General features: G+C 42.5%; 2 protein-coding genes across 2 annotated transcripts; one reads left to right on the plus strand and one right to left on the minus strand.

Annotated features, from left to right (window-relative positions):
- The first annotated feature begins 368 nt into the window (after window positions 1–368).
- On the plus strand, window positions 369–10,893 carry thoc5 (THO complex 5). The gene is made up of 20 exons (XM_061671709.1): window positions 369–456; window positions 693–821; window positions 1,822–1,965; window positions 2,167–2,280; window positions 2,397–2,494; window positions 2,673–2,819; window positions 2,898–3,012; window positions 3,492–3,624; window positions 3,729–3,806; window positions 3,919–3,962; window positions 4,364–4,463; window positions 5,129–5,241; window positions 5,315–5,409; window positions 5,497–5,593; window positions 6,133–6,244; window positions 6,331–6,434; window positions 6,913–7,000; window positions 7,097–7,212; window positions 7,288–7,478; window positions 7,551–10,893. The coding sequence occupies exons 2-20, from the start codon at window positions 723–725 to the stop codon at window positions 7,612–7,614; spliced, it is 2,052 nt and encodes a 683-aa protein (XP_061527693.1). The 5' UTR covers window positions 369–456; window positions 693–722; the 3' UTR covers window positions 7,615–10,893.
- LOC133399810 (neurofilament medium polypeptide-like) lies at window positions 8,423–12,792 on the minus strand. The gene is made up of 5 exons (XM_061671707.1): window positions 12,187–12,792; window positions 11,391–11,511; window positions 10,175–10,374; window positions 9,958–10,082; window positions 8,423–9,884 (listed from the first exon to the last, which is right to left on the minus strand). Exons 1-5 carry the CDS (start codon window positions 12,790–12,792, stop codon window positions 8,885–8,887), a joined length of 2,052 nt encoding a protein of 683 aa, XP_061527691.1. The 3' UTR covers window positions 8,423–8,884.
- Window positions 12,793–14,999: the final 2,207 nt, after the last annotated feature.

Consider the following 14,999-nt stretch of genomic DNA (forward strand, 5'->3'; position numbering starts at 1 on the left):
AAATAGCATACAGATCAAAAGATATGGAATTTGTATTTATATCAGAAGAATCACATGTATTGCTCAGAAAGTGTGCCACTCAAAACATGTTCTTAGGCGCATACAATATACCGAACAGAAATTTGACTTCACTTTATGTAATTTTATTACATTGGTCGTCCCTGGATGGATGTTAAAAGATTCATTATATAAAAAAGTTAAAGTTGACATTACCGAGTTCTTCAAAATGTATAAACATGTAGAACAATTGTAAAAATATACCAAACAACTGTACAGCATATTGTAGTTTACTGTGAATGACTTGCCTCCAGGTGGCAGTAAAGTACAGTGGCACTAGTTTCCGGATTGACGAAATTTCGGCACTGTACGGCTTCCGTCTGCATCCGGCGTTCTGTCCGCAGTTTGTTAATGTGAGAATTTCATCTCTACATTTCCCCCCCACCCCACTTCATAAAGGTACGTAAGGTTGTGTCTAAAAGTCTCAAATATGTCACAGCATGTATTTGCGATTCATTTTTTAGATTGAAAGAAGGCTCTTTTGAGTCGATAAGATTGTGGCTAACAGGCTCAAAAGCTTGTCAGTGTGCTAGCTAGCAAGCCGAGCGGTAGCTGCATTGTTAAGCAAAGATGAAAGAAAATCCGTGGCACATTATTTGTGAAGTACTGCTAAATGTTTGTATTTCCCACAACAGCACAATATCACCGGTCCTTTCCAACCACAAATGTCTTCAGACACACTGAAAAAGCGAAAGGCTAAAGTTCTTCGTAACGAAGCAGCAACTCCTGAGGTGAAGCGAGGCAGAGGTGACGCAGACCACCAGGTAACTGAGGAGAGCTGTTTTTATGTGCTTAAAAGTTGTAATTCATTTATCACGCAAGTAAAAATGCAGTTTTCGTGTCACTCAATATATGCAGTTTACGCTGGGAGCTGTCTTGTGTAAGAGTCTAGATCTCTTGACTGTAAAATATTGTTAAGCTAATAATCAAATTGGTCAAATAAAGCTGTGGGCTGTGATTCTTAAATTCTATTCAGCAATAGTAAGGATGCCAAATACTAATATAATATGCGTTGTACCGCAAACTAAAAGTGTAAAGTTTTCCTTTTTCTTTCAGTTAAATGTCATGAGTACATTGTATTTTGAGTCCTCTTCTTACAACAAGAAACAATTCCATTTACAGAATCACCCAAAACCAGTTTATTTTCATTAAAACCAGACCAATAAGATGAAACGTCATGGAAATGATCAAATTATCAAAGTTACCATTATTAACAAGATTTTGTGAAAATACAGAAAATCTAAAGAGGCATTGCAATGAGTTTTATTTTAAATACAGAAACTAAAATCAGCAATCCTATTTCCTTTTTGCACCGTGGAAACCTATTTAAATAATGGAAAACTTGCCTTGGTCCACAATTTTAACCAGGATAAGCAGTGTTGAAAATTGATGGATGAAATGTTACCACAGTTTATCGTTAAACAGTTTCATTGTTACCATAGAGCATGCAATGCTATTGAGAAAATAGAGTTCGGACAAACCTGAAGGGCTGTTTTAAAAGGTTGTAATGTAAACACATAGCGAAGTCCCAATACAAATCGATATGGCGGTATCGACATACAGCGCCCGGATGTTTGACTTCATTAATTGATGTGTTGGATTATTGTGAAAAGAGATCCTGTTTTTATGACCAAGTAACACTAAACACTGTTACAAACATGTTCAAATATGATTATGACCTGCATTTTCAGAATCATACTTTTGGGACATTGCTTCTTCCCTGCTCAATTACTCCCTTATGTGTATTTATATGTATATTTCCAGGATGTACGTATCTACAATGAAGAGGTGGAGCTTGATGGCAGGGACCATGAGGAGGACTTCCTTCAGTTTAAAGAGTCGTGTGAAGGTTTAGCCACTCTGATGGGTGAAATACAGAAGCTCAAAGCCAATGGGGCAAAAGACGGGGTGAGATGCGCATTCACTTCGTAAGTTAAATGTGGTTTGAGTTAGACTTTACACTGATTTGATCGGGCTGATCGTTGCCGGGGAGCAATAAATATACCACACCTGCTCGGCGCCTCTCACCATGGGCAACTCCAGAGTTTTTTTTTTATCGCTATCTTTTTTAACCCTGCGAAGGCAACTCACTGGGAATGTTTCTTGCAGTCTGCTGAGATTGAACGGAGACGCTTGCAGAGCTGCAACCACTTCATGACTTTGAAAAAACTCAACCGTCTCGCTCACATGCGACTGAAAAGAGGCAGAGACCAGACCCACGAGGTATGCACATCGATCCAAGTACCTGAGTATACGTTTTGATTTGCATGTTGTTGCTCATCAATGTTACGCATTTTGTTGGTGAACATAACTGCCATTGCTTTATTTTTGTCAAACAGGCAAAGCAGAAAGTGGATGTGCTGCACCTCCAGTTGCAGAATCTTCTGTATGAAGTTCTGCATCTTCAGAAGGAAATCAGCAAATGTTTAGAGTTCAAGTAAGCACTGAATACCTCCTTAACTTGTGAATGTATTTCAGAGTAAAGCATAAAGTATATTCAAGGTAGGAAAGCATGTTTGTCAGTCTTATAATGACTTGTTGGCTTATATCTTGATAGTTTGTGTTTAGACTTTTGCCTTTACCGTTAAAAATTAGCATCTTTGTTGTTGTCTCAGGTCTAAACATGAGGAAATCGACCTCGTGAGTGAAGAAGACTTTTACAAGGATGCGCCGCAGGAGATTTCTAGGCCACAACTCACCAAAAACGATCCGCACCAGCTCACACTGGCACGATTAGACTGGGAGCTTGAACAGAGGAAAAGGTACCCAAACGTTTGTGCACCACAGCTCACTTACAATCCTGCACAGCGTACCACAAATGTATTCAATAATTGATGCAGATTGGCAGAGACGTACAAAGAGTCTCAGGCCACCAAGGAGAAGATCCAGAAGAGTATTGAGGTCAAGAAGGAACACCTGAGGAGCTTGCAGCCTGGTCTGAATGCCATCATGCAGGTATAAGCGTCATCCGGTGCCTATGTCTGTGTTATTCTTTTTAGTTTATAAAGTGGGGCTTTTAATAGTCTTAATAGGATATGTCGGCAACTTTATGAACTGATTGCAATCTTCAAAAACATAACTTTTATAATTGGTGAAAATGGGGGAAAAGGCATCCAATCGCAGCAAATTAAATTACATTAAAACCACTTTTAACATTGAGATGTTTCTATAAATGTAAATGGGTTGTAATTTGTCATGCTATCGGGGGAGCTTACATTTTGTTCCTTTGGAACTGTAAAAAATTCTGTATCTTGGTAAAACCTCACCTCATTTTACGCATTAAGAAATGTTTTGCTTTTGAGTAACAGCCAATAGTCCATTTATATTTAAGCCTAATTTCATCACTCATGAAGAGGTTTTAGTTGCATAGGTACATTTTTTTCTTGTAGTCTTAAGAGTGTCATTGTGATTTTTGCTTCCTTTGCTTTGCAAAGGCCTCTCTCCCAGTGCAAGAGTACCTTGCCGTGCCTGTTGAACAGACTCAGAAACACACTGAGATTGCTCAGCACCTGCCACCGCCTCTCTATGTCCTCTTTGTTCAAGCCAATGCATATGGCCAAGCATGCGGTGAGGAAGCTTCTCGTGCACTGACCCACACTTTTATATTTGCTCCTATACCTGGAGTTTTAAGTATAAGGCTTGATTCTGGGTGATTTTCTATTTTCCTTCAGACAAGAACCTGAGCGTGTCTATCAGTGGGGATGTAGATGAGGCCAAGGCTATGTCCAAACCTCCAGAGGATTCTCAGGGTAAGGACATGAATAAATACGCTTGTCATCATGACAGCATCTGCACATACTCATATAAGCAAACACATGCTACACTTCTGTTTTACTGATGCACTCATTCTATGTCATGCAGATGATGACAGTGACTCCGACGCAGAGGAAGAGCAGGAAAAAACTGTGAGTCTTACACACATACACTGGTTGGTGAGGTCAGTCAGTCCTTCAGATACGCATCTCTGCAACTGACACACAAAGTGTCCCTGAAGCTCCAACTTGTCACACTAAGGACAGGTGAGTGAGAGAGAAGGAATATTGATCCCTTCCTGTATCACAGTTGAGTGCCAGCTGAGGGATTCTGGGTTTAATTTTTTTTGCCAAGAATGGCTGGGTCGCTTCCACCCAAACACACTTGGAGAGAATAACCATTTGTTTGTTTGCAACCTGTGTCTTTGTACATAAAATACTTGAGAAGCTTTTATGTTGTCATTCACCGTTTGTCACTGATACTATATGTTACCTGTATATAAATGTGGTTGCTGCACCTGAATGTGAAAGGCACCGCAATTTTTACTTTACAGAAGAGGAGACGGCCAACTGCTGGCGGCCAGCTGGATGACAAAAGGCGAGAGATGCTCAAGAGGCACCCGCTGTCCCTCTCTTTCGACCTGACGTGCAAAGGTAACTCATTTCCCATTGTTGACTGCTTGAAATGCCAAGTCTGCTTAAGATGGCTGCTGCACATTAACTGAGGACAAACACACACCCTGTGACTATGCGGCATCCTAAATCACGCATTTACTGAAAGGAATCCAACCATAAGCAAGCATACATCCTGGCTTGTGTGTTGTGTGTGTGTGTGTGTGTGTGTGTGTGTGGTGGGAATAGTGAGCATTGATCATTGTGTTTAGTTATTACACCTCTTGAACCTTGTGTTCCCTCTGCTGGTGGATTAAAGGAACACAGTGAGAGCTGCAGTGCAGGCTTTACTTACCTAAAGGGGGAGGAGAAGGGTACAGTCATCTATGTGCGTCTGCAGCATTTCAAGGTGCTGTAAGCACATTTTCTCATGAGTGCTCTTTGCCCAACTCTGCTGAGCTCTCAAACACCTTCCCTCCGCTCAGCTGCCGTCTGCTATTTTCTCACATCATTTGACATAGTCGAAGGACATTTAACATGTCATGGAGGTCACAGTGACTGCAATGTGTGGATCATCAGTATAGTCCTCCCCTGCGTGCTCCATCTTGACCATATACTGTCCTCTTATGCATTAGTGGGCGCTTGGGGACAACCCTGGGAACAATAGCAGTATCAAGGTGTATCAAATTTCCAATTTTTCTCTGCAGATGGCAGCATCCTCAATCTCTACTTCTACTACCTGATAAACCTCAACATTATGACAGTCAAAGCTAAGATTTCTGCGTCCACAGACCTCACCACTGCCATCAGTGCAGGGTATGTGCAATTGTGCGTATAGACATAAGCCAACATCTCTCCTACTAATAACGTGCTCTCAATTTAAAGGGAGCTAGGTCAAATCTGAAACCATTCTCAGCTGTCTGTATTCCAACGATCATGGAAGAGAAACACCCAATCCAGCCAACCGTTATCAGTTTGATAAAGTTGGGTAAGGAGGCCATGGCAGTTCTAACCAGATGTGTAGAACACATTTAAGTTGAAGTTTCATTTAACAAATGTCACTCCACGTCCATAGGATTGTTTCTTTTGCTGACTATGTGGAGGAGCTGGGTCATCCCTACAAGTGGGTTCAGAGTCTTGGAGGTCTACATTTTCCAAGTGACTCCTCAGAAGTGAGTGGATACACAGTTCTGTCTGCATATTACATTTTGAATATTGTACAGGTTGCATGTAGTACAACTAAAGATAAGCATCATTAGCGACATCACTCAGACATCTCCCCTTGTATCTCTGCATGTCTTGTCTGCTTCTGTGGTGGGGAACAAAAATATACAACAGATTGTAAATTTACATTCCCCTTGATAAATAATAATCAGTAAAATTCATTTTAAACATGAAAAAAACGTTTCATCTCCCGTTGACAAAGTAGATCACGCTAACGTTTTTGTCAATGCAGGACTGTGCTTGTTCACATTTTAAATTGCGTATCATTGTGGAGAAGAATCAGTAGACAGTATTTAATGGATTGCTGCATTTGAGTAGGAAGAGGATTGGGGTCTTCGGGCATCACTGCCTTTTATGGGTTCTAGTTTTTTCTTTTTTTAAACAAGCAAGTTTGTTTCATTGTGCAGTAAACATTTAATTGTGGGGATTTTTTTTATTTATATAAAATTAGAAATTATTACTTGACATGTCTTGCCTGTTTCTCTAGGGTGAGCTTGTGGGCAGTTCATTGAGTGCTAGCCATATGGAAACCACCATAAAGCTCCTGAGGGGGCGGGTCCTGTCCCGCTTGGCTTTGCATAAGCAGTTTGCCTCTTTAGGTAAAGTTACCGTCGACCGTGCATGTTTAAGTGGTGCTTATGAAGAGCCGTTCAGTTGTGGCTGAGGTTGTTTCTTCTCTCCACAGAGCACAACATCATCCCTGTCATCAGTGAGTGTCTGCACCTCTTTCCAACCAAGATTATTTCCCGGTTAGCTCAGTGGACCACCATCACACACGAGGAGTACAAGGTATACACACGCACCCAAGATTACCCATACACTATATGGAAAAAATTGAGTAGAGCTCTTAATTAATCAGTTTTGGAACTTTTAAGGTGCATACAGTATTCAGAGTCCTGAATGATTAGATGATGCTCAGTGCGATGCATAGTTTGAATTGAGTTCATTTGTGATTTTGGACATTTTGGATCATTTTATGCTTCTATCATATGGGAACAGCTTTGGGAAGGTCTTTTTTTTCTGTTCCGGTGCACAAAGCAAGGCCCGTAATGTCATCTTTGATGTGGAAGTGGCTGAGAGCCGTGTCCTCAACCCACATCAAAAACATTTGGAAAGAGATAGAAAGAGATGATTAGAAACAGAAAGGGGGACCAACTACATATTTTCAGTGTCTCTAGCTTTATGGTGAGGTGTCTCAGCGCTTGTGAATATTGTGTATTTTCAATCATGTCTTTTAATATCCCCCGAAATGTGTATCATCTCCTAGGATTTGACATTTACACGTCATGTGACAGATGCTGGTCTGGCAAAAGAGACTGATATGTACTTTTCTGGAGTTATTGAAAGAGGCACAGGTAACTACTCCTCTTGCCTGCTTCAAAGACTCTTTTTGCTTTATATTAATTTAACAACCCATCTGTTTTTTGGGGGGGGGTTTGTGTTTTTTGTAGCTCGTCTCCAGGCTGCAGTGGTGCTGAATCCTCGTTACCCAGAAATCTCTCCCCTCTTCTCACTCTCTCTCAGCTGGAAGGGAGAGCGCAGCGGACGATCTGATGACAACCTTCGGGTAAAAGCATTTTACAATCATTGTTCATGACCTGTACACAAAAAAAACGAGCTGACTCATGTTTCTTGGGTCTAGGCCATGGAGAGCGAGGTGAACGTGTTCAAAAATGAACTGCAGGGTCCACGGCCAGGCTATCAGCTCTTGACCAATCAGATTTCACGCCTGTGTGTCTGTCTGGATGTCTACCTGGAGACCGAAGAACAGGATGATGGCGTGGAAGGACCACGCGAGTTTCCCCGAGAAAAGATGTGCCTGCGTACTGTGAAGTGTGTAATTAAAAGAATAAAATTTCCCACTCTGATGACCCCTTATATCTGACTTGTCTTTTTGTTTCCCAGGGGTCCAAATCGTCTGAAGCCATTCAAATACAACCATCCTCTGGGCCTCTTCAGTCATCGCTAAAAGTTGGCCTGTGGTTCCTCTTACCAATTTTAACTCATCGCGACTATTTGAAGCATTTTAGACTAACTGTAGACATTTTCTAAAAATCTTTCCAATCATTTCAAAATAAACCAATCATCTTGTTTTCTTTGGGAAGAAAATGTCTTTGCTGCTTTTTGGATGTATGAATTGACCAAATTTTCCGTTCTCTTTGCACTTCACAGCCGCTCTATTTATAGAATGTGAACTCACTGATTATTCTTCCCTGTGATGCACGCACATGTTCATTGAATACAGCTGCAAAAGGTTATCCAGGAACATTCAGTCAGGTACACTTTGGCTTTGTTTTTCATTCTATCGGTTAGGACACAATCCAATATATAAAATGAATAGCGTAGAGGAAAGTGCCACCACATTTCAATGTCAGCCAAATGTGCCAGTGCCAAAAGCAGTTTCATAAATGGGCATCCCATTTTTTTTTATTTATCTAGAAATGATTTAACTTGAGCACCAAAGTTGTTTTGCTGTTGTTGGCCAATTCTTAGAGACCAGGCAGTGCGACATTGCGGTTGCTGTCGTGTGTGTCAATGATGCCGTGATGGATATATGCAACTAAATCGTAAATTGACTTGTGCTAGTATGCTGCACTGCTCCTCATTTATACATGAGCGTGGTTTGTGGGACGGGTGCAGTATCTCCACCCCTTCTCCTTCCCCTGCAATGCAGGCAAGTCTTGCAGCATATACCTTTCAGACTTGACATTTGCTTTGACGAATCTTCACCTAAGGTCAGCGGTGGATAGATTTCCCTGCAGACTTGAGCCACAAAATTATGTTATCGTTCTTTATTTTTGTTATGCAATTGGTCAGTTTAGCAGGTTTCTACAGATCACAGTCAATATTGGACAGATGAGTGAGACATCTCACCTGTGAGGAGAAATAAAGTGCACAACAAGCATCCAGGTCTGTCTTACTAATTACTAATATAGCAAATATATTATACCGTAGATATTTGTATATATTTAAATATATTATTTGTGGTGAATATGTTCAGCTTGGCATCTGTCCTTGAAGGCTTAGTGCAGGTATGGTGTAAATGCACTTATTGTTGAAGGGCAGCTGTCACATTCACTTAAAGAGCTTGATAAACAGTGTTACCTCCAGACAATATGAGCGTGAATGGTGCATACATTAGGAGCAGGACAGTAAAAATAAAGATTGCTTATGCTTGAGCATCCGTCTTGCTCTCATCCATAAAGTTTTTTTTTTGTTTGTTTTTGTCCACTCTAGCTTTACTTATTGGCCTTCTCTTCCTTTGTGTCTTTGGATTCTGTGCCAGGAGATTTCACCACCTTCTCCGTCTTCCCGCTGTTGTCTGCTCCTTTACTGGTCTCCGTTTTCTCTTCTGGTTTCTTGCTCTCTGGTTTCTCGGGTTCAACTTTTGGCCTAGGTTTCTCCTCCTGCTGCTTCTCTGTTTTCTCTGGCTCTGCCTTTGCCAATTTAGGGGCAGAGGGCTTCTCAACTGGGGTAGAAGCCTCCTCTTTAGGTTTGGAGACCGAAGCATTGTTCTCAGCAGGCTTTGCAGCTTTTGGAGTTTCTTCCTTCTTTGGCACCTCAGATGCTTGGCTTGCTTTTTTTACATCAGGTTTGTCATCCTCCTCTTTATTCTCTGCTTCTTTCTCCTTGTACTCCTCCTCTACCGGTTGTTCCATCTTTTCCTCTTTAACTGATGGATCCTTTTTTTCATCTTTATCAGGCTGAGGCTTGTCCTTTTTCTCCTCCTTTGTGTCGTCTTTGGGAGCAGGCGCAGGCTTGACTTTCTCCTCTGGAGGTTCAGGTGTCTTGGGAGGAGGAGATTTAGACTTTGGGGATTTGCTTGGAGGAGATTTGGATTTTGGTGACTGTGCAGGGGATTTGGGCATTGGAGATTTGGCTGGTGGGGATTTTGGCTGAGGAGAATTGGAGACTTTCTCTGGTGATTTTGGGGAAGATTTTGCCTGAGGAGAATTCGGGACTTTCTCTGGCAATTCGGGCATCTCCTCTTGCTTGCCCGCTTCCTCTCGTTTGTCATCCTCCTTTTCCTCTGCTTTTTCTTCCTCTTCGCCTTCCTCTTCTTTAGCTTCCTCACTGTCTTCCTCCTCTTCTGTCACCTCTGTGACCTGAGTCTCATCTGTCTGCTCTTCAACAATCACTTTATCTTCTTTCACTTTCAAATGTGCCGAAATTCTATGATCCAAGTAGCAATAGGGACTTCCTGACACAAGACGACTCTCTTCTCCCTCCAGTAGCTTTCTGTTTTTGGAGACAACATGGAAGCATTGAGAAGTGCAATGAGCGACATGTATTATTCAATCAGGACACCAACCTGTAAGCGGCTATTTCAATATCGAGAGCCATCTTCACATTCAGTAGTTCCTGATAATTCTTTAGCTGGCTGGCCATCTCCCATTTTGTGTTTTTCAGCTCTGAGTCCAAATGATTGATGGTGTCCTGTGGAATAAACACAAAATATGACATGCAGAATTAATAGACCAAAGGCTTCTTTCCTTCTGGTGCGATGTCTGCGTTCGTGGTCGTGTTGCCTGAAGTGAGTCGAGGTCTTCCTGGTGTCTGTCCTCACTCTCCATACACTGCCTCTCCAGGGACTCCTTGGTTCCTCGGAGAGTCTCCAGCTCGATGGTGCGACTCTGGACCTGACGGCGGTATTCCACGATCTCCTCTTGAGTCCCGCGGATGCCGTCTTGGTTGGACCTGGCCGCCTCTGTCAGACGCTCCATGCGCACTATACAAACCGATGTTTAATGATCAACGTTTGGTTGTGTCACCCACGATGTATACTAAATCCAACAGTAAACACACCACATTTTAGTGTGTTGTAGCTCGTATGTGTCTGACCGAGCATCCTGCCCAGCCTCCCCCTTGTAAATGTGAAGGAACCTCACCGCTACAGTCAGCATGACATCACATAGACAAGGTCGTACTGCCAACTGTGTTGGTTCTGTATCGAACAGATCAGCAGAATGCTTCTTTCCACACGTAAGCATTCTAAATAGACAATATTGCAACATCAGTCAAGCTGTTGTCAGGTGGTGAAGGTCACTTGGCTTTGCCCCCTCCACACGCACTAAAGGATTCCATGGCTACAACCTTGACTGTGACCTTGAAGCAATTATACAGTATTTTTGTAGGTTTAGGGTCAAGGTTTTAAAAAAAAGAATCATCATCTGTTAACTGCTATATATTGTTGCCTCTCTGTGTAATCTTACTCCTGCAGTGCATCCTTGTCTGCTGCAGCCATACGAAGGCCATTGTAATGTTTCCATTGTTGTAAATACAATGTTCTGTTTAATACAAAATGTGTTTAAATGTTACAGGGTTGGTGGTCTTTTAATCAGACAATTCATTGTAAACCATGTCAGTAAATGACAGACTTGTTTCAACACCACGACTAGAGAACATGTTCAGCAGGGCTCTCAAACTTAATGCTGGGGGCCAAATCTGGCCCGCCACATCATTTTATGTGGTCCACTAATGCAAATTAAGTGTGGCTACTTCATGTTTCTGATTACTTGAATTTGATTTTATTTTGAAAAAAAATATTTCCTTAAATTTGATTAGATTCACTTTTGATGGGATTTTCTTCACCTTTTCTTTCTTAACATTAGTTGAACAATTGTTCTGAACAATTTAATGGCTTGCCACGATTTTCGATAACTTCATTCATTCATTTTCCGTACAGCCTATGCTCGCTAGTGTCGCGGGCGTGCAGGAGCCTAACCCAGCTATCTTTTATCTTACCGTTGTACCAGTCCTCTGCTTGCATGGCGCTCTTGGTTGCGTGGGAGTCGAGCTGTGCGCGGATCTCCCGCAAGGCTCCGGTCACATCCACTTTGAGTGAGTCACGCAGGTCAAAGGTCATCTACATATGGAAAGCCATTTGAGCATTTCTTTGATACCTGACCAGTGTGCTGAATTGTCCATGTACTAGTTAAGTGCTCTTTGCCCTCAATAGTAAGACAATTCAGAACTACTACATAGTTTTGGGTCATGAGAGTTCACTGTAGTGGAATAAGATGTCACTAGTAAAATAGCCATTCTACTAGTGCCTGGAGCTGTCATACAGTATTGGAAGGCAACAGTGGAAAAACAAAATCATTAGTAAGACGTAGGTGTTCTACTTGTGCGCAGAAATATCATTCGGAAGCGGAAGGCAGTCGTGGAAAATCGTCATTTGGCGTTTTACTCATGCGCCCTTGATCTAATAGTGCTCAGAAATGTTATGCAGTAGTGGACAAACATGACTAATAAGACATAGTCGTTCTACTGGTGTGCCCTTGTCATGCTACTAGTGTGCACAGTAGTGGAAAACGTCACCCGTAAGACTCATTCTACAAGTGTGCCCCAATCGTTTTACGAGTGCACAGAAATGTCATTCAGTAGTGGAAGGGAATATTAAAAAAAAACTTCACTAGTAAGATGTAGTCGTTCCACTAGTGCACAGAAATGTCATACATTAGTGGAAGACCATAGAGTAGTAGTACATGGGCAATTCAGCGCACTAGTAGAATCTGGATTTATGCTCAAGTGTGTTTACCTGCGCGCCCTGAATCTGCGCTAGGAGCTCGGCCACTTCCTCGTGGTGGTTCTTCTTGAGGAAGGCGGCCTCGTCGTCCAGGGCGCACGCTTTCCTGTCCAGCTCCGTTCGGCCCAGCTGGCACTCGTCCACGTACTTCTTCATAGCCCGCGCGCCCGCGTCCAGCTCCTCCCGGCCGCGAGCTTCCTCTTCCAGGCGGGCCCGCAGCCGCTGGATGTCCTCCTCCAGGCGTTCGTACTCCGCGGCCGCGCGGCCCTTGTCCCCGCTAAGCTGGCGCACGAGCCCGCGGAGGTCGTCCAGCTCACGCTCGTAGTACTCCGCCACCGACGCTCGCCCGCTCTGGCGCGTCCGCAAAGCCGCCGCTTCCGCCTCCAGGTTGCGGTTGCGCATCTCCAGGCTGCGCACCTTGTCGATGTAGCCGGCGAAGCGGTCGTTGAGCGCCCGCAGGATCTCCTTCTCGCTCCCGCGGGACGCGTCCCCGGAGGACGGCTGGCCCGAGGTGAGGCGGCGGCGCTCGGAGTGGAAGCCGCTGGAGGACACCGAGGCCGGCCGAGCCTTGCGGAGCCCGCTCGGGCAGAAAAAGTGGCTCTCCACCGTGAAACTCATTTTGGGGACTGCAGCAAGAGGCGGCAGCGCCCGCTTTATATATGAGGGAGGGAAAGTCACTAGTCAGCACCACAGCCCTTTAAAGGGACACTTTTGACTTCTCAAAGCATGCCTCCAGCATCATTTGAACTCATTCAGTGGTTCTCCAACTTTTTACACCAAGTACCACCAGGGGAGAATTATTATTATTATTTTTTTTAATGCTGAGCTCTTCAAGTATCATGACCGTCATTAACATACAATAGCGGAGTAGGCCCAGAGCAAATTTATTTTATATAAATAATTTCATACATACCACATCCGCAATGTGCTTTAGATGATTAAAAGCATTTAAAAACAAAATACATTAAAAAAAACAGCTTATAAACATTTAAAACAAAGAGAAAAAAATAAAATGGGGAAAAAAGAAGAGTCTTTAACTTAAAAACATGCACGCTTGGGGCTGACGTCACTTCTGTTGGCAACTTTATTCCATTCGTGTGCAGCATAATAATAATTTTCAAGCCCACTTTACACTTTGATGACCATATCCTAAGTAAGAAAACATAACAATTAATCAGAGGATAAATACATTGTACCCTCATCAATTATTAATTAGTTATCAATCAATAGTGTAAATTTTAAATTCATTGTTTTTCAACCTCTTTATTCTTATAGGATTATCTCTTTTTGTGTGTGTGTCAAGCATAATTCAAGGACATGCTATTGTTCTTTGAAGAGTAAATAGACATTGGATTTGACCTCCTCAAGGTGTTTTAAATGCATATCAATTCAAGTCTTTTATTTGTAATAGTCACACGTAACATGCAGTCAAATTTACTTTTGACAAGCGTGCAGCAAAAGAGAAATTTGAAAAAAAGAAGAAGAAGAAAAAGTGATGAAGCTAAAACAACCAAAACAAGCCAAACTCAAAACATCCATGTTGTTAAATGTAAAACTACACTAAAGCTATTCCTATGCTAAAAGCATTGCATCATGAAGTGTTGAAGGGTTAACGGTGCTGTGCCTTCTGCTGCTGCTTAAAGCCCAACTGCTGCAGTGTGAGTTTGCAGATCCACACCAGTCCCACAGGGAGTCTCGGCCTCACGCACACAAACGCACATCAAACTATTCCATTGTCTTTAATCCCCAACACAGAATTTATTTCAATTATTGTTGAGTTTTATGTTCCAACTTCCAAATGTTGGCTGCAAACAGGAATTAGTACATCTGGACTGAGTTGTGAGAATGTTATGAGCATTCACGCAAGAAAATAAGATGTCTGCTCATCTCCTGTGACAAGAGGTTAAGCCTATTCTTTGGGATGTTACTGTTTTGCTGGCGTGTCAGGCGCTTCACTTTTGTTTTATTTTGAGCACTTTGATTTGAGACTGATGGGAAAGAGGAGTAGGAAGGTTGTGAGGTATCCGAACAGTCGAGGGAGGATTCAGACAGCGTCGGATGTGATGCAGTGACGCATTGATAAAAAGGAAAGAGGGCAGACAGAGGACTGAGATGGGAGGAAATAAGGGAGAAAATAAGAGTCACCTTCAGGGACAGCCGGAAAAATGGCTGCCATGGCAGTATCAGCGGTGACTCAGCTGTAATTTGATTACGGCATTGGAGTTGCTTGAAACTTCTGCTCTTATGTGGATGAATTTGCATGCAAGTCTATGGAGAAAAGAAAAGGAAAGACACAACCATGCAAGACTGCAATATGAAAAGCAACACTTGACAGCCCCCCCCCCCCCACACACACATACAATTAAAATAGTTCTTAATAACAATTCTGTGGCATGTTTTTGTCAGAAAAATTTTCTCCACACTTCGACTTGTGTAAGCAGTTGACACAATGACGCAATTCATACACTATACTGTGTGTATGTGGCACATGGACACATTGTAAAAGAAATATCGGCCACCCCTGCGCTGCCACCATGATGACAACTCCAACAAGCCATCAAGTGTAAGTATCAGAAGCTAACGCTGTCAGATAATGGTAATCTGCGCTAATACTGCAGATCTGCTTACCTTTAGACTTTGACACAATTACAGCCTACTTGCTGCGGCTGATGCTTGAAAGTGGCTCTTGAACTTTTTCCGTTCCAGCTTCCAAGTCATTGGCTGAACAAAAAACATTGTGTTTTTTATTATGTAAATTTCTGGGAAGTGAAGAATGGCTAGTTCACAGACCCATTTTCAGAAAGGGCAGATCACTTTAGTTACAG

This window comes from Phycodurus eques, chromosome 3 (assembly GCF_024500275.1).
Source record: "Phycodurus eques isolate BA_2022a chromosome 3, UOR_Pequ_1.1, whole genome shotgun sequence".
In the NCBI taxonomy this organism is placed as follows: Eukaryota; Metazoa; Chordata; class Actinopteri; order Syngnathiformes; family Syngnathidae; genus Phycodurus; species Phycodurus eques.